The sequence below is a fragment of the Eleutherodactylus coqui genome, chromosome 7 (genome assembly GCF_035609145.1).
Source record: "Eleutherodactylus coqui strain aEleCoq1 chromosome 7, aEleCoq1.hap1, whole genome shotgun sequence".
NCBI classification, from domain to species: domain Eukaryota; kingdom Metazoa; phylum Chordata; class Amphibia; order Anura; family Eleutherodactylidae; genus Eleutherodactylus; species Eleutherodactylus coqui.
In genome coordinates, this window is record NC_089843.1 from 211,521,881 (window position 1) to 211,540,726 (window position 18,846).

Genomic DNA, 18,846 nt, shown 5'->3' on the forward strand with positions numbered 1-18,846 from the left:
TCCAGTAATCCGTTTAGATATGCGAAAGAGCAGCCCGAGAGCCACTTGGAGCACAATGTCATCCTATCTAGGACGATAAACTCTATAAATGAAGATGTTCTGCTCATGTGTGTCCAGGATGACGGCAGGAACAAACCTCCATTGTTTTCATGGATACATTCTCACTGTTTGCAGGGTCGTCACAAAGCGACACTGAAGAGAGGCTTTTCCATAAGCTCTTCACGCATTACAATCAGTTTATAAGGCCGGTTGAAAATGTGTCTGATCCTGTCATGGTGCATTTCGAGGTGGCAATAACTCAGCTCGTTAATGTGGTAAGTCAACAATCAGATCCCTCCTTTATTAGTAATCAATGCAGAAATCTTGCAACTGTATGTAGATGTGCGTGCATGTCTGTGCGTGCGTGCGTGCATGTCTATGTGTGTGTTCTAATAATGTAAATTGTTCATATTCACAATAAAATTCCCTCCGCTCGCACAAAACGCAGAGAATATAATCCATTGATTTCAATGGGTTCCCTCACATTCTACGATTTTGTGCTCAGCTTTCAAACGTGCAAAAATATACATGACATGCTCTAATTTTGTGCGCTTTTGCACATCTAAGGGCTCTTTCACACAGGCATATATCGGCACCGTTTTCACGGCCGGCCAATATATGCCACCCATCTGAGGCATTGGTTTCCAATGCCTCAATTCAGATGGGCATTTTTTCCACCGGCCAAGATGGCGCATACGGTGCGCATTCAGGTCGGGCACTTTTATGTCGGCCAGAAGAGATAGTTTTGGAACTATCTTTTCCAGCCGCCGTACGGCCACTGCCATAGACTCCTTTGTGAGCCTATGACAGCTGCCGGAGAAGGGAGGTAGTAGGGAGTTTAGCAGTGTGTCTACTAAACTCCCACCCCCTTCCCTCCTCCTCTCTGCCCCATGCTGGCTGTTAGTAATGGGAGTGGCAGCTAGTTGCTAAGCTCCCGTGGCATCCCTCCTCCTCTCCGCCCCTTGCCAGCAATGGGTGGGGGCAGGAGCGTAGTACACTAGCTCCCACCAACCCCGCCCCTCTATATTAACAATTTCTGTAACAGCTCAGCCATATTCAGCAACTTTAGCAACCTGATTGGTTGGCTGATTCAACCTGATTGGTTGGCTGATTCAACCTGATTGGTTGTTAGGGCTGAGCTGCTACAGAAATTGTTAATATGCACCCCCTCCCTTGCCGAGAGGCGGCAGAGTGGATGGAAAGGGGGACACAATTTTGCAGAGCTAAACTGTCTCTCGCCGCCCAACTCGGCGTGTATTCGCTGGACCCAGGCCATCTGAACTCTCGTTTTAATGCCCGTTCACACGATTTTTGGCCGCACTGTGGTTGTGACATGGCCAGATGAAAATCGTCATGCCCATATGAACAAGCCCTAAGTCACCATAGGTGTCTATAGGGGTGAGTAAATGCACACCCGATACGCACTGAACTGTATGATTTCATGGGGAAATCAATACCACCGGGGACTAATTAGGCTGCACAGCCTGTTCCATCATGGCGCAGGTGTGTCCCGCCCCGATGTGAATGGTCCTGGCAGCGCAGAAGAGTACAGTAGAATGCGCAGATACGCATGCAATTGCCCACAGTAGCGCTTCCTTCACAACACAATTCCGTGACACTAACGCGAATGTATCTACGCCTACACTCGTCTGCAGGAGCCCAAAAGGAAGAGTTTTCAGTACTTCTCGTACTGATGGCATAAGGCTGCGCTCGCATGCGGTATTTTTGTTACGGTTTTTAATTGCAATCAAATTAATTAAATACTGCGTAGAAATACACATGTGGTGTTCAAAAATCGCATTCATTTTTTTAATGTGGTTTTTAGTAGTGGAAGAACTGCAATTAAAAACCTTAAGAAAAATGCCAAGAGGGCACACATAGCATGCATAGTATGCTGTTCCAATCTCCCATAGGCGTCCATGTTGTCTCTCACACGAATTACGCAAAAAACGTGCGCAAGAAAAATTGTAGCCTAAACTATGTTGACTGGTAGGTGGTCCTTCTAAGTTGTGCGTTCCTGCTACAGTTATGTCTGTCTCTCTGTGCACCTCCCCGCTCCATCCTAATTTCTTCTTGGTGGTCTGGCATTGGTAGATGCACCCCTCCATTGCTGTTGAAGTAACTGTGGGATGCTGGAGTGAGTGACTCAACTTGTCACTGTTGAGTCAGCACTGAGTGGGCTGCTGGAGTGAGTGAGCAGTGACACTGCAGAAGGTGCGCGACCACTCCGATGCACAACTTAAAGGGACCATTGACTAGTAGGCAAGTCAACCCAACTGTGAGAAGCACTAGGTTTGTATGAACCGACACAAATTCTTGTATATGTATATTGCTTCCTGTGGATGGGATTATAATTCTTTATTACACATTATTGATATAGGTCAGTGATGGCGAACCTTTTAGAGACCGAGTGCCCAAACTGCAACCCAAAACCCACTTATTTATCAAAAAGTGCCAGATTTTATTCCCGTCGTTCTAAAAAGGACAGGGCTGCTTCAAAGTAGACAGCGTACAGATTTTGACTGCTTTTTGGATGCGGAAATGCTGCAGAATGTCCTCAGCGGAAATTTCTGTGGAAAATTCTGCAGCATTTCTGCATCCAAAAAGCAGTCAAAATCTGCACCCTGTCTATTTTGAAACAGCCCTGCCTATTTCCGCCAGCAGTAATAGTGACCCCCCCCCCCGCGACCCCACGATAATAGTAACCTCCCCACAGCGGCCCCCAGAATAATAGTGACACCTCACAGCGGTCCCCAGTAGTAATAGTGACCCCCCACAGCGCCCCCAGTAGTAATAATGACACCTCACAGCGGTCCCCAGTAGTAATAGTGACCCCTCCCACAGCGGCCCCCAGTATAATAGTGACCCCCCACAGCGTACCCTAGTAGTAATAATGACACCTCACAGCTGCCCCTAGAATAATAGTGACATCCCACAGCGGCCCCCAGTATAAAAGTGACACCCACAGCAGCCGCCAGAATAATAGTGACACCCCATAGCGGCCCCCAGTATAATAGTGACACCCCATAGCGGCCCCCAGAATATTAAAGAACATCCCAAAGCAGCCCCCAGTATAATAGTGACACACCACAGATGCGCCGAGTATAATAGTGACACCCCACAGTAGCCCCCAGAATAATAGTGACACCCTACAGCGGCCCCCAGTACTAATAGCAACACCCCACAACAGCCCCCAGTAAATAAGTTAAACCCCACAGCGGCCCCCAGTATAATAGTGACATCCTACAGCTGCCCCCAGAATAACAGTGACATCCCACAGCGGCCCCTAGTAGTAATAGTGACACCCCACAGCTGCCCCTAGAATAATAGTGACATCCCACAGCGGCCCCCAGTAGTAATAGTGACATCCCACAGCTGCCCCTAGAATAATAGTGACATCCCACAGCGGCCCCCAGTATAATAGTGACACCCCATAGTGGCCCCCAGAATATTAAAGAACATCCCAAAGCAGCCCCCAGTATAATAGTGAAACACCACAGAGGCCCCGAGTATAATAGTGACACCCCACAGCAGCCCCCAGAATAATAGTGACACCCTATAGCGGCCCCCAGTACTAATAGCAACACCCCACAACATCCCCCAGAATAATAGTGACATCCCACAGCGGCCCCCAGTATAATAGTGATACCCGACAGCGGCCCCTAGTATAATAGTGATACCCCACAGCGGCCCCCATAATAATAGTGACACCCCAGAGCAGTCCCAGTATAATAGTGACATCTCACAGTGGCCCCCAGTGTAATAGTGACATCCCACAGCGGCCCCCCATCGCTCCTGCGACCCATATACTTACCCCCTCCTAGTGGAAGCTCCGCTACTCCTCTGCTCAGCGTTGCTGCTCCGCGCTGTGACGTCAGTCTGCTGCTGCACACCTCCTCTCTCGCGGAACCATGTAGGAGACATCAGGGGAGGGGGGAGGAGGTTTTTCGGCTGCACACTGTGTGTGCGCCGGGATCAGCGCCGTTAGCAGCACAGTGAGTGAATGCCGGCAGGGGAGCCGCAGCCCCTCCCAGTATTCACCAACGTGGTGAGCGGCCAATGATGACACGTGCCAGTAGGGAGGGCTCTGCGTACCACCTCTAGCACACATGCCATAGGTTCGCCACCACTGATATAGGGGAACATATTCTGCAGTTCCAGACATAATTGTATCCATTCGGTTTAACCACCATTTCCCTGCCGAAGGTATATTTCTTTGGTCCATGTAAGAAGGCACTTCAGTAGCCAAAGACATATAAGATACATCCCTAGGGTTCGCTCACACAAGTAAATTTGCGTAGCTAACTTACATACGCAGAAAAACCACGACCATTAGAACCAACATGGAAACATTTAGACGAAGGAATTTTAGAAGTGCGCCAGAAAAAAAAAACTCACCTAAAAAGATAGGACATCAGCGATTGAAATTCCCTGTTACGCAAAAATATAGGTCCTGACCGATCTTCAGTGTGCAAAGCACAGAAGCCTCCATAGACTCCTATGGGTGACTATGTGAGACGGCCGGCAAAGGGAGATGAAGGAAGTTGTCGGAATACGTCCCTATGTTGTGAGGTTAAGTAAACCTGGAAACCATGTAGATTTCACATTAGCATAAAAATACTACCTGGACATCTTGCTGGACGCGTGTAATGATCATGAACAGGGCTCGGATGAGGTATTGTTGGCTGCGATTGGGCATCATGGCATGCTGATTTATTTTAGACATTTTCATCCAAATTCAAGCTAATCCTTCAGTATGTGGGAATATAATTAGCGGATCAGTGCTTCGGCCTAACTTGATAAAGTTTTCAGCTTATATATAATTCTGCCAGGATTTGACCGGACTCTGCTGTGTTTTATAAAATGCCTGCTAATACATAATGCGGACAGCTTAGGACTGACGCTAATATACCGAGTGACGTCAGGTATCCAGAGAGTTAGGCTGCTGTTTTATATAACACTGGAAGGATACATTTGGAGGTTCCGTCACAGATCCCGTACCAAAATACCGGAATAAAAAGTCCTGTGTGCAGCGCTCTTTCGTCCGGTAAAATAGGCACATGGTGATTGGCTGGCTGGAGAAATCCACACCATCAGGGCTCTTTCACACGGCCTGATGATATACGCTACCATCGGAGGCGTAATAACCAGTGAACGGGCGCACAAATCTAACATTTGTGCGCCCATTCAGATGGCATGGGCCCCGATGCATATATGTCGAGGCCACCATGCCGTGGCCCCTTCCCCTTCCCTCCCCCTTACTGGCTCACCTCCTCCCTGGCTGTTTGCAATGCAAGGGAGCAAGGCGGAGCTAAGCTCCCACCTCTTGTCTGCAGCCAGAAATCGGAGGAGGCGGGATGGGGTGGTACTTAGCTCCACCCCTCGCATTCATGCTGCTAAACTCCCTCCCACCTCCCTTCTCCGGCCGCTGTCATTGGTTCCTATAGGAGCCCATGCAGTGGCCAACATATCCCAGCCCAAAAGATAGTTCTAGGACTATCTTTTGGGCCCCGACATAAAATTCTGCACATATAAATGGCGATAGAATTGACATATTGCGGAATTATATTCTGCACTGCAAGTCAATTTCTGCATGAGTTTTGTGTGGATTTTTCAGAATCTCATCCACTTTGCTTTCCACCACTGTAAATGCTGTAGATTTTCTGTGCAGAGGTTCGCACGGGAAATTAGCGGCAGATCCGCCCTGAGTGAACACAGCCTAAAACAGTGTTTTCACAACTTACTGATAAATCTTTGTTATGGGCCATTTACACGGGATGATTATCACTCAACATTTGTTCACAAGTCCCCCGTGGGACGCTCCGGGTCTCCTCTCTGAGGAATTGCTTACAGGCTGCAGCTTGATCGCTGAGTTGTGTGATTGGCTGCAGCAGCGCTTTGCATCCCATACATGGGTTGCTGCTGCCTGTAAACAATACATCGGAAATGAGACCCAGAGCTTCTGATGGGGGACTTGTGGGGACCCGCGGGGAGCTGGGAGGGGTGAATTTTAACTGGTTTGTTATTTTCCTGCATGGGGGATCTGGTTTTAACAAAACATTATCTTGGGCAAAATCTTTAAGTCGTTACCATTTAAAAATGTTGCCATATTATATTTGTTGTCTTTTCCTATAGGCTGTTATTACGTATATATATAAAAAACACTCTTTTATTGTTTTTTTTTTTTTTTTTTTTTAAATAAGGATGAAGTTAATCAAATCCTGGAAACAAACTTGTGGCTTCGGCATGTAAGTATGGGCTATGTTGGGCTGGGGCCTCAGGAGGAACATGTATTAAGTGTTCACAGGATCATAATATAATATGCCTTTTAGGGTCAGTATCATGGCCATAACACCTACCAGAGACGCCTATGATTACAGTGGACTGAAAGTAGATGGACATAGAATCCAATGGGGATTTTTTTTTTTTGATAGAACCAGGGAAGTGTCTGGGGGTTGTGGCTCGGATACTGACGCTATAATGTAGTTGCATTAGGGTAGTGTTAAAGCGGATCAGTCATGGGATAAAGTTAACGGAGTTGGCTATATGACCCAACAGCGATGGCTCTACTGACTCTATCCCATTTTGTATTTTTCATAGTCACCACCATTTGCAGAGACAGGCTTTTCTAAGCCCTGGATCTTTGTCCTGTTAATGTGTCAAGGGGGCGGTCCCCACCAGCCAGTGTCAATAGCCAGCATGCACAGTTGACTTTATCCCATGATAGGTCTTCTTTAACCCATTAAGGACCCAGCACTGTAAATGTACAGCACCCTGGTCTTGGGCTTAAAGCCCAGCCAAATGTAAAATTATGGCAGGGATTAAAGCCTCCGGCTTCTGCAATCAATCAGAAGCAGGACGGGTTGTCAGCTGTTAGTCATAACCCTTTCAGCCTCCTCATTTATTTATCCCCGCAGACCCTGATCAGCTCTGCCAGCTCTGTCACTATAAAGGTTGTTTTCCCCTGTAACTGGGGCTCCTATGGACGCCCCAGCTACAGTGGAAAAGTGTCAAATTAAAAAAAAAACATGTGAATGTCCCACAGAGGTCTTATATGATGTAATGGGGGACATAGATAGTAAAAAACATGATTACATACACAAGTAAAACAAGATTACAGAAAAAACAACAATATATACATAAGAAAGAAAATAACCCAAAACCAACGCCAACCAAAACAGTCGCTATAAGCGCCCTGTAATCCAAAACCATATATATTATATATCAAAACATCCGAAACAAAATGAGGAACCCGTTTCTATACTTTATTTTAGCGTAAATATCCAAATAAAAAAAAATTACTATAAATATTAAAAGAAAATTTTTTTTTTAGCTTTTTACCCCCAATAAAACTAAAAAACTGAAAAGAAAAAGTCATTGAAAAAGATATTTTAAAAAAATTGCCCTATATGTCACGGAAATAAAAACGCAGCAAAAATAATTTTGGTAGCTAAAGGAAAAAAAATAGGGTATTAAAACCGGCACAAGGGTAAAATCCCTAAAAAGTGTCTGGTCCTTAAGGTACAAAACAGCCTGGTCCTTAAGGGGTTAAACTCACCTAACTGTGTTTGCACTTTTAGCTGCACACATCCACATTGGGCTTCTTTCCCACGAGCGTATATTGGCCGCCGAGGAGAGCCACGCTGATAAACTCCCTCTCAACTGCAGCCGCTGCCATGGGCTCCCACCTCCCTTCTCCGATCGCTGTCATTGGTTCCCATAGGATCCCATGCAGCAGCCGTCGTATTCCGGCCCAAAAGATAGTTCCAGGACTATCTTTTGGTCCCAAAGTAAAAACGCCTGGAGCTATATTGGCCGGCCGGGCGGTTTTACGTCTCAGGAATACGGCCATGTGATCTGATGCATTGGAATCCAATGCATCAGATGACAGCGTATATAAGCCGGCCGATATACACTTGTGGGAAAGAGCCCTGAAAGAGAAGTTCCATTTTCATTGAATGGATATTCCCATCTTCTGATGTTATGGTATATCAGTGGGGTATGTCATATCATTAGGATCCCTGCACATCAGTGCTGCTGGCCAAGTGAGTGCGGCTGGATTGTAGCACTTAGCAATTAAAGGGGTTGTCCCGTGCCGAAACGGGTTTTTTTTTTGCATAGGCCCCCCGTTCAGCGCAGGACAAACCCAAGGGATGTGGTGAAATTTTAAAAAATTTTTTACTTACCCGAATCCCCTGTCTGCAACTTCTTCCTTCTTTCCTCCAAGATGGCCACCGGGATCTTCACCCACGATGCACCGCGGGTCTTCTCCCATGCTGCACCGTGGGCTCTGTGCGGTCCATTGCCGATTCCAGCCTCCTGATTGGCTGGAATCAGCACACGTGATGGGGCGGAGCTACGGGATGACGCGTAGAAGGGGGCGGAGAAGGGACCGACCAGAAGGGAGAAGACCCTTCTGCGCAAGTGCGTCTAATCGGGCGATTAGACGCTGAAATTAGACGGTACCATGGAGACGGGGACGCCAGCGCAGGGGAGGTGAGTATATAACTTCTGTATGGCTCATATTTAATGCACGATGTATATTACAAAGTGCATTAATATGGCCATACAGAAGTGTATACCCCACTTGCTTTCGCGGGACAACCCCTTTAAGGGCCCTTTTGGATGAGACAATTTTCGTTTGAACGAGTGAACAAGCAAATGACGTCTGAATTTGCTCGTTTTACTTACAGTAGATCTTTCAGTTGTTTTGTAGCTCATTTTGACTAAAGAGATTCAACACTCTGCAACAAATTCTTATTTCAGGATTCTTGTACTTTTGTAAAGTTGAGACCAAAAGTTTTGAGACTGACACAAAGTTGGGTTTTCACAAAGTTCGCATTCTCCCTAGATTGTTATGAAGAGTGATCGGCTGAATTACAATAAACTGCAGATTCATTCCTTGGCATGAAAATTAACTTAATCACAAAAAAACACTGAATTTCATCCCGTAACATAATGATCTGGTGACATCATTTCCGTGATCTCTTTACCTTAGAAGAAAGTGTTAAAGGGTTTTAGTCATTAAAACTAAACCCCGTTCCCCAATAACAAAGGCATCAGCTGGCGCTGGCATCATCAGTGGCTTTCGGGTAGACGGGCTCAGCGGAAGCATGTGACCGCTGCGGCCAATCAGAGGCCTCGGTTTCATGCCCCAAACTCCTGGCATCATGGCAGCCAGGATATGAGCACTGATGCCAGGAACACCCACGGCGGCGCTAAGGCCTCTGATTGGCCCCAGAGTACACATGCTTTCATCGACCCGTCTGCTGCATCCTATGGACTCATGAGAGGTGAGTATACCCTCCTTTATTATTATAGGCAGGGTCCAGTTGGAGGACGGGGTTTTGTTTTAATGACAAAACCCCTTTAGCAAGGAGAAGGCAGCTGATATCACTCTGCCATGCTGATTGAATTATAAGAGCAGACTGCTTGCTTTAACCCCTTAAGGACACGGCCTATTTTGGGGCTTAAGGACGCAACAATATTTGGCAGATTTAATCTCCATTTTTCAAAAGCCATAACTTTTTTATTTTTCTGTCGATGCGGCCGTATAAGGGCTTGTTTTTTGCGTGGCGAACTGTAGTTTTTATCGGGGCCATTTTTGAGTGCCCAGATTATATTGTAAAACTGTGGCGGGATGGGGGCGGAGCTAAGCTCCGTCACCGTCCCGCCCCCTCCTATTGCAAATAGTGGCAAGGGGTGGAGAGGGGGCGGTAGCTCAGTTCCTGCTCCTGGCTCTTCTATCCTCCCCCCTGCAGACAAGGACACCGTATATCGGCTCGGCGTGAAAACCCAGGGCGAGAAAACGCATCAGGGAGAGAAAACGCATCAATTCTGCCATAGATTTTTTTCTTAAGCGGTAATTATGCAGCATAAATGACACAATATATTTTTTCTGCGGGCCGGTACGATTACGACGATATCAAAATTCTTATATTTTTTTTTAGGTTTTTCCACTTTTCTGCAATAAAAACTAGAGATGAGCGAACGTGTTCGTTTAGAGCAATTACTCGAACGAGTATTGCTTTTTTCGAGTAACTGCCTAATCAGGTGAAAAGATTCGGGTGGCGCCGGGGGTAAGCTCTCTGCAATTACAGCGCGCTCTCTCTGTGAACCCTTCCCATGCCACGATCTACATAGATCGCGGCAGGGAAGGGGTTAACAGCGGGGGTCGCATCTCTGATGCACCCCCGCTGTTGCAGTGGGAGGCTGTCTATCAGTGACAGCCGTCTCCCGCTGCCGGATAGCGTGAGATCTCTTATGATCTCGCCCTATCCACATGACATAAGGGTACGTCCAGTTGCAGGAAGTACCCCGCTGTAATGATGTACCCTTACGTTATGTGGAGGGAAGGGGTTAAAAGATGGATCACGCTTGACAACTTCTGTTTACCATGGTTACTTCCAAGGAAACACATGCAGTCAACATTACATCAAAAGGGCTTCACAGGCAAGGACATTGCTGCTTCTAAGATGGTCCTCATATCATGATCAGTTGGAGGTTCTTGAGGAGTGGAGTTGTGAAGCACTAATATAAACTACAAGCCATCATGCTCAGAATGAAAATGTAGCCTAGCTAACAAGCCCCAGTAACATTGGGCCAGCTGATGACCTCCTGTAGACGTGTAACTGTTATGGGGGTACTGGACATCAATACTTCAGCCATCACTCATCTCAGGAATCATGTGTGTATTTACTTTCCAATTATAATTTAGTAATTAAAGGGGTTGTCCCGCGCCGAAACGGGTTTTTTTTTTTTCAACCCCCCCCCCCCCCCCCCCGTTCGGCGCGAGACAACCCCGATGCAGGGACCTAAAGAAAAATCCGCACAGCGCTTACCTGAATCCCCGCGCTCCGGTGACTTCTTACTTACCGGCTGAAGATGGCCGCCGGGATCTTCTCCCTCGGTGGACCGCAGGGCTTCTGTGCGGTCCATTGCCGATTCCAGCCTCCTGATTGGCTGGAATCGGCACGTGACGGGGCGGAGCTACACGGAGCCGCTCTCCGGCACGAGCGGCCCCATTCAGAAAAGAAGAAGACCGGACTGCGCAAGCGCGTCTAATTTGGCCATTAGACGCCGAAAATTAGGCGGGCTCCATGGAAACGAGGACGCTAGCAACGGAACAGGTAAGTGAAAAACTTCTTATAACTTCTGTATGGCTCATAATTAATGCACAATGTACATTACAAAGTGCATTAATATGGCCATACAGAAGTGTATAGACCCACTTGCTGCCGCGGGACAACCCCTTTAAAGCACAATTATAGCTTTATCTCTGATTTTACCAGGATGTTCTCTTCAGCCTCCTCTTCCCTCAATTCCAAGTAAATAAAGTGTCTTCATTGTTTTATAGATCTGGAATGACTACAAGCTGAAATGGAATCCTGTAGATTATGATGGGATTGAATTTATGCGCGTGCCGGCAGACAAGATTTGGAAACCGGACATTGTTTTGTATAATAAGTACGTAGTCTGTTTTGATCTCACAGTATGTTAGGCTGAAAAAATACATCTGTCCACCTAGTTCAGGCTATTACCCCCACTGTTGATCCAGAGTAAGGCAAAAAACCCCAATGAGGTAGAAGCCAATTTTCCTCATTTAAAGGGGTAATCCAGGCAGTGTCCACAAGGATACACCGAGGTTGGTGTGGAAGCGCTGCTCTGACCCCATGTAGTAGGTGCAATCCCTTTTCTTAAAGAGGCACGAGATGTGTTTTTAGGCTTGACTCCTCTGTTTTTATTAAGAATTAATCCAGCATATAATAATAGATGTGTTTTGGGGCCGTTGGGCACCTTCCTCAGTGCTCCACTCCTCTGCAAAGAGAACACAACAATGCTGGCTGTGTGTCCCTAGCTAAAAATACTGAGGAAGGGGTGCAATGGGCACTACATAGGGGTCGGAGCAGTATTTCTGCACCGACTCTGGTGTATCCCGGTGAGCGCTGCCTGGAAAACCCATCTAACCCCTTCAGTGGCAGGTTTATTATTATCATGTTAGTGCAGCAAGCTCCGGAGATTTTCCTGAGGTAATTCGAAGTGGCAAACATATACAGTGGCACAATAACTGTGTGTCCTGGCCAGCATTTCAGCACTAGAGCTGTCCACGGAAATCCTCCGGGGTTTAACTGCATGGTCAGTGCAGCAAGCCCTTGAGATTTTCCGGGCGTGCCAATAAAGGAGTTAAGGAAATTAAAACTTCTCCCTGACTGACGTCCTATATTAATTATTCAAAAATAACCATTTATTATCTGTGTTCCCCTTTTCTACAGTGCTGTCGGAGACTTTCAGGTTGAAGGAAAAACAAAGGCATTACTTAAATACAATGGTCTGATAACTTGGTCTCCACCAGCAATATTCAAGAGCTCATGCCCAATGGATATAACATTTTTTCCATTTGACCATCAGAACTGTTCATTGAAATTTGGGTCCTGGTCATACGATAAGGCGAAAATTGATCTTTCCATCATTGGGTCCAAAGTTGACATGAAAGACTTTTGGGAAAACAGTGAATGGGAAATAATAGATGCTTCTGGGTACAAACATGAAATTAAATATAACTGCTGTGAAGAGATCTACACGGATATAACCTACTCGTTTTACATCAGAAGGCTGCCTATGTTCTACACCATAAATCTAATTATGCCATGCCTCTTCCTTTCATTTTTAACTGTGTTAGTCTTCTATCTTCCATCAGATTGTGGGGAGAAGGTCACCCTTTGCATCTCAGTGTTGCTTTCATTGACTGTGTTCCTTTTGGTCATCACCGAAACAATTCCATCTACTTCTCTGGTAATCCCGCTTGTTGGAGAGTACCTCTTGTTCACCATGATATTTGTAACCTTATCAATCGTGGTAACAGTATTTGTGCTCAATATCCACTATCGGACCCCAACAACACACAAAATGCCCAAATGGGTAAGAGATGTATTTCTAAAACGTCTCCCTAAACTACTCATGATGAGGAAGACCATGGAGAAGAAAGATCGACCATGCTCTAAAAGAACCAAAAAGAGAACCTATGGCAAGGCAGCGAAACTTGTAGGCTCCCAAAGCAGAGATGTGGAAGTGTTTGAAGATGAGACATGTTATCATTGCATGAAAACAAAGGAACAAAGTGCCCGGAGCCGGAGACGCCAGCACCATGAAGCCTGTAATGCAATTCAGCAGTCTCCGGCAGAAATTAGAGATGTTGTTGAGAGTATCCAGTTCATGTCGGAAAACATCAAAGATCACAATGAAAGAAAAGAGGTATTGCCCATCATTTGGGAGCTGTGCAGTTATTGAAGTTGCCTACAATGTAGTATGGTCTTTGTAAAGAAATGTTGATATCTATATAGTAATATAAGCCTATATTTTCAGTGCTATTCGAGTTGGGTACCAGCTACCTAACATCTTCTGTTGAGGATGTCGGCCATTTTGTCTTTGGGTACGAAGAATATGTTTTATGCTGTTTTCCTTAAAGCTTAAAGAGGTTGTTTGCTTTTGATAGACCCTTTTTATTAGAGGTCCTCGTGATGATAAGCTGATCCAGTGCCTAGGGCCCACTAGTAGCATTGACTCTGAGGGTCCACCCTTACAACTACATGCAAATTTTAAGTGTTCATAGACCTCCGGTATGAGCAGATTATGCCAAACTGAGTACGTTTTCTCTCTAAAAGGTATTTTGAGACTTTAATTTAGATGGTTTATCCATAGAGTAAAGGCCCATTTAGACACAACGATTCTCGGTCAAAATTCACTCAAAGCCATCTTTTGAGTGATAACCATTGGGTCTAAATGCACGGACATCTGGCAGTTTTCGTGCACAATTCGTTCCTCGCTCAATTCTAGTTTTCTAGAATTGAGCGATGAACTGTTATCAGCAGTGCAGGCTGTTATCACAGTCGACAGTGCAGATAAGATGCTTTCAGCTTGTGTCCAGCTGGTAACTCACAGCGGGACGTGAGCTTTAAGCGTGAAGAACAATGCAGCTGTTTGCTTATGCAAAACAGCTGTATTGTTGGCCAAGCACTGGTGGTGGTGTCCCGCTACTATAGACTATGCAAAGATGATCGCTCAAAAACTGTCACTCAAATTGTCATTTGAGCGATTTCTGAGCGATCATCTATCAATGTAAATGGGGTTCTAAGCCATCAATGTTTGATTGGTGGGGGCCCGCCACGCTCATATCATTGTATAAACATGCGCAGTGGCTGATTTATATGGACTGCTAGGCCTAGTACTACAGCACAGTGACAGGCTTAGATATACTTGTATAATGACATATATGGTATATTAGGATATACCCTTAGATATGCTCGGCAGTACACTGTCCCCGGATGTTACTTTATAATTAACATCAGTCCAGCCCCCAAGTCATTTCTCCCATAATAAGGACTAATAAAGTACCGCGATTTTCGAGTACTTCCGTACTCGGGCGAAAAGACTCGGGGGGCCCTGTGGGTGAGTGGGGGGTTGCAGCGGGGAGTGAGGGGGAGAGGGAGAGAGGGCTCCCCCCTGTTCCCCGCTGCAACCCCCCACTCACCCACAGGGCCCCCCGAGTCTTTTCGCCCGAGTACGGAAGTACTCGAAAATCGCGGTACTCAGGCGGAAAAGGGGCGTGGCCGAGTAGGCTCGCTCATCTCTAGTAATTAACTTTCCCTTTCTCTCTATTTGGCCCAGACTGCCATGATGACTGCTCTCAGCCACAATATTTCTATGCAGAATTTACTACTCCTAAGTTTTTGGCTCTTCGCTTTTCCAGCACATCCTCAACACAAACTTGCTATCCTGCAAGTGGCAAACAGTACCCCAGATGGTAATTAGGGTTGCCAACAGTCCAGAATTTCCTGGACAGTCTGGAAGAGTAGGGGACTTTTTTCCAGTGTCCATTAAAAAAATAGATGCATCCATGATGGTTTTGAGGCTATTGGAACTTAGGTCATTATGATTGTAATTATTGCCATTTTCCAGCTCACAGGGCATGCTGGTAATGAGTTCATATCAGTAGCTGACCTATAAACATGTATCAATTATATTCTTTATCATTCATTATGGTTTTCTAGTGTGTCCAAAAAAATATTGGTTGCCAATGATTTTTGGATAAGATGTCCAGGTTGACCTTCCTTCGTGCCTTACACAGTAAATTGTGCCTCCTGAGTAATAGTACCTCCCTTTTTGCTGCACACAGTAATAGTATTCTCTTATATCCACCCAGAGTAATAGTGCCTCTGTTTTACCACACACAGTAATACTGCCCCTCTTACTGCCCCCAGACAGTTTTGATGTCTCCTTATTATCCCTCCACAGTATTGGTGCTCCCTTTCAGAACATTAATGACTTGCCCTTCATGCCCCCATTAGTATTGGTGGTGTCTGCCTGTACCAACAGCAGAGTGAATGGTGTAAAACATGGTTCCTTGCTGATCCACCATAATATTTATCTGTGTCTGGGTGCAGAGGAAATGGCTCTGTTTTGCATGTCAGTTGGCGTGGAATGGCAATGTTGAGGAGACAGGGTTTCATGGAGAAAGAATACAGGCACTGACAAAATATTTGTATGTGGAGGTTCAGTGGCAAGTATGCCATGTATATGATCAAGCAGACTGATAGGCAGAAGAAATAAGTTACCCATGCTTTGGTTAATATAAAGTGCCAAGCCTACTAATTGGCTTGGGGCGCACCATGGGATTCACTGCTCCCCAGGGGAACAGTCCAAGCCTGAGCTGATTGCATGATGTCCTACTGCTGGAAATCGCGGTGATCAGTAGTAACCAGCAGCGGAACCTGAGAGGACCAATGTGTCAAATCACTAGAATATCATGGAGTAAAATGTAACTTTCAATATAATTGTTTAAAAAGTGTTACAGAAATAATTATACATAAACAAAAAGACAAACAGGTAGGTATGGTATGTATCCTATTACCATAATTCAGACATTTTCAGGGGCTTTTTTCAGTTGGGAATATTCAAATATCCTTGTTAACACATCTCATTCACACTCCTTGGTAAATAAGAAAATGGATGGTCCTATGCAGGAACTTGTCCTTAATAATACCCTGTTAATGTCCTGTCTTTCCAATACAGTGCACTAACACAGTGCAAAGAAGCATTACATGATGCCTACTGAGTCAATGGGTTGTCTATGTAATGCTACAGACATACCAGGTCTTCAAGAACTACAAGCACTCTTTGTGTCTACTTTCTACTCCAGCTAATTAAAAGAGAATGAAGGGTTGTCCTATATTAATTCAGAGTTCCCTAATAGAGTATTTAGAGTATGTTCTTACTAAACAGATTATTCCTTTAAACATTGGTCATTGCTACATTCAGCTTCTTCTGAAGCCTCTGTTAACTATGTACTTTTCCACAAGTGACAGGTGTGATCACAAGGGCTTAAACAATTTTCACTCACTCGATCTTGCTCTTGCCTTCCATTCAGGTTGTAAATTGAACATAAATCATACCTCAACACAGTCCATACACCTCTAGACACACGTTGCCACCACTTCTTGTAGAACAATGGGTAAGAAGTTCTGAATACACTCATAAATTGCTCTCCAGCAGTCAAAGGGTCAACACTATCAACTATATAGTTTCAGAACAATGACTAAGCTTATTAAAGTTTTAAGCTTTAAATTAAAAAAATGCAGTACTAGCAAAAAACATTTTAAAAACAAGTAAAAGATAAAAAATGACATAAAAATACAAGCAAACAGTTATAAAATAAAGGAAGAGGGAAGGATCTTTAGTTTGGAGAGACGGTGCCCATCTGCCCTGCCTGTGCAACCTAGACTTAGGTGACAAATATGACACTTCTTCAATGGATAATAGCATTACCTCCAGAACTCTTTTCCTGCAATTAAAGTCCTTAGCCTTTTCCTTACAGCCTCTTTCCGTAGGACTCTCTTATCATGGTATTTATAGCCTCAAGTACTTTCTTCAAGCACTTTAGAATATTTAGCTTCACATGTAGTGATCATAAATATTCTCCAGGTTCCAATTATGAATAGCAGTAATAGAAATATCCCCTTCTACTATAGTTATGGGGAATGTGCAAGTGGATGGCCAAGGGCAGACAATTCCTTCTTGCTATAGAAATTACCTTACTTCAACTAGATATTTACTTGAAAATTAACTCCACCAAAACCCTTAGTATAAGATTCTAATAGTAACAACTGAGCACCTAAAATAATGATGCAATTCTAGGACTCAATATAATGGTTAGGGCTCATAACTGATGCGTTCAAAAAATCGAGTGACTGAAGCTGGCATCACGGCGGAAAAAAACGCTGCGTTTATCCCCACAAAAGGGCTCGGTCACAAGGGCGTTTTGACGCTCAAAAACAGCACTGCCCGCTAAACTCTGTCACAGAGGAGCGCGATGTTCTCCGATTGAATTCAATGGAGCCGGCAATACAGCCGGCTCCATTGAAAGCAATGGGCTGCCTGCCAGCGCTGTAGTAATTTCGGGGAAGGGCTTAAAATATAAGCCCTTCCCTGAAAACCATCCTAAAAATGTGTAAAAAAAAAAAAAAAAAACTATACTCACCTTTCTTCAGGTGCTGGGGCTCAGCACATCCAGCTGGCTCTTCTCATGAACTGCTCTCAGTAGTATTCAGCAGGCGGGGATTTAAATTCCCCGCCTGCTGAATGGGCTGCCTCTGATTGGCTGAGCACTTTGACCAATCAGAGGCAGCGCTCAGCTATAGAATAACAGCTGACAGCTGCCTCTGATTGGTCCCTGAACTCATGAATGGGTGAGTGCTGCCTCTGATTGGTCACAGTTTCACTATTAGTAAAAAATACAGTATACACAGCTGCTATGACTATCTGGACTATCATTGTGTGGAGATTACACTTATCATTTCTTTGTCTTTGTTTCAGGAAGAAGATGACTGGAAGTATGTTGCTATGGTCATTGATAGAGTTTTTCTCTGGGTCTTCATAACCCTGTGCGTTTTAGGGACTACCGGGTTATTTTTGCAGCCAATGATAGATGGGAATAAAACATAGACGTTTTCATAGGGGAGTTATAAAGACCTAAAGAGGCTTCCTTGGTTAAGTCTCCGTACATTAATGCAGAGTTTATTCAAAGTTGGCTCTCATCTGACACCAGTATAGCAGGATCATCCAAGAAGCCATACAATATGTGCGTTGCTCCTTTGTATAGATCATTGACTCGAAATGACAGCGTGTGCAATTCTCTATTTGAAGCGCAAGTCACAAAACAGTCTTATGAAAAAGAACAAATGCATCTCCTTCGTTTCATAGATACTGCTATGACATAAACCATCTTGGGGACCACCAATTAGGATTTGTTAACCACAAAACTTTGGAAAAATTATTTAGACTTTTTTTAAGCAAAAAAATGGGATTGAAACTTTGTGAAAAAGATGGCATCATAATCACATAATCTTTGGAGTTTATGGGAGTTTCAGCCAAGTTTTCTTCCTGTAAGTTTAAGCATGTGCCAAAAACCAACTAAAATAAAACATCTATTTTTTCACACTATCCTGAATATATCAGTATGTACCTCACCCTGAGCTACCAAGCATCTAGAAACAGTCATCCAGAGACCAGTCTAGTTGTAAGAGGGCTTTATGTCCTCCAAACCAACAATGGTTTTGGTGAGGATATGATGCACATTTCCATCTGTACGACTTTTGCAAAAGGGGGGAAGATATTTCCTCTGGGCCGGATGAGGAGTATCGTTGTTGCTTGGCACAACTCTCATGAGAGCTATAGGCTGGACAGCAATGGGCAAACGCTATAAAACTGTAATAAGACTTTGTCTCGTGTCACGCAATGCATCCTATGCATCAA

General features: G+C 44.8%; 1 protein-coding gene across 1 annotated transcript; it reads left to right on the plus strand.

Annotated features, from left to right (window-relative positions):
* The first annotated feature begins 266 nt into the window (after window positions 1-266).
* CHRNA6 (cholinergic receptor nicotinic alpha 6 subunit) lies at window positions 267-18,266 on the plus strand. Its single transcript, XM_066574925.1, has 5 exons — window positions 267-314; window positions 6,243-6,287; window positions 11,396-11,505; window positions 12,312-13,290; window positions 17,908-18,266. Exons 1-5 carry the CDS (start codon window positions 273-275, stop codon window positions 18,034-18,036), a joined length of 1,305 nt encoding a protein of 434 aa, XP_066431022.1. The 5' UTR covers window positions 267-272; the 3' UTR covers window positions 18,037-18,266.
* The last annotated feature ends 580 nt before the right edge of the window (window positions 18,267-18,846 follow it).

Excerpts from the sequence above, each read along its gene's own strand:
- CHRNA6 (XM_066574925.1), top strand. The coding sequence starts at position 273 with ATGGTGCATTTCGAGGTGGCAATAACTCAGCTCGTTAATGTG. Across the intron at positions 6,288-11,395 it reads CAAACTTGTGGCTTCGGCAT|ATCTGGAATGACTACAAGCT; the intron begins GTAAGTATGGGC and ends ATTGTTTTATAG. Across the intron at positions 13,291-17,907 it reads ATCACAATGAAAGAAAAGAG|GAAGAAGATGACTGGAAGTA; the intron begins GTATTGCCCATC and ends TCTTTGTTTCAG.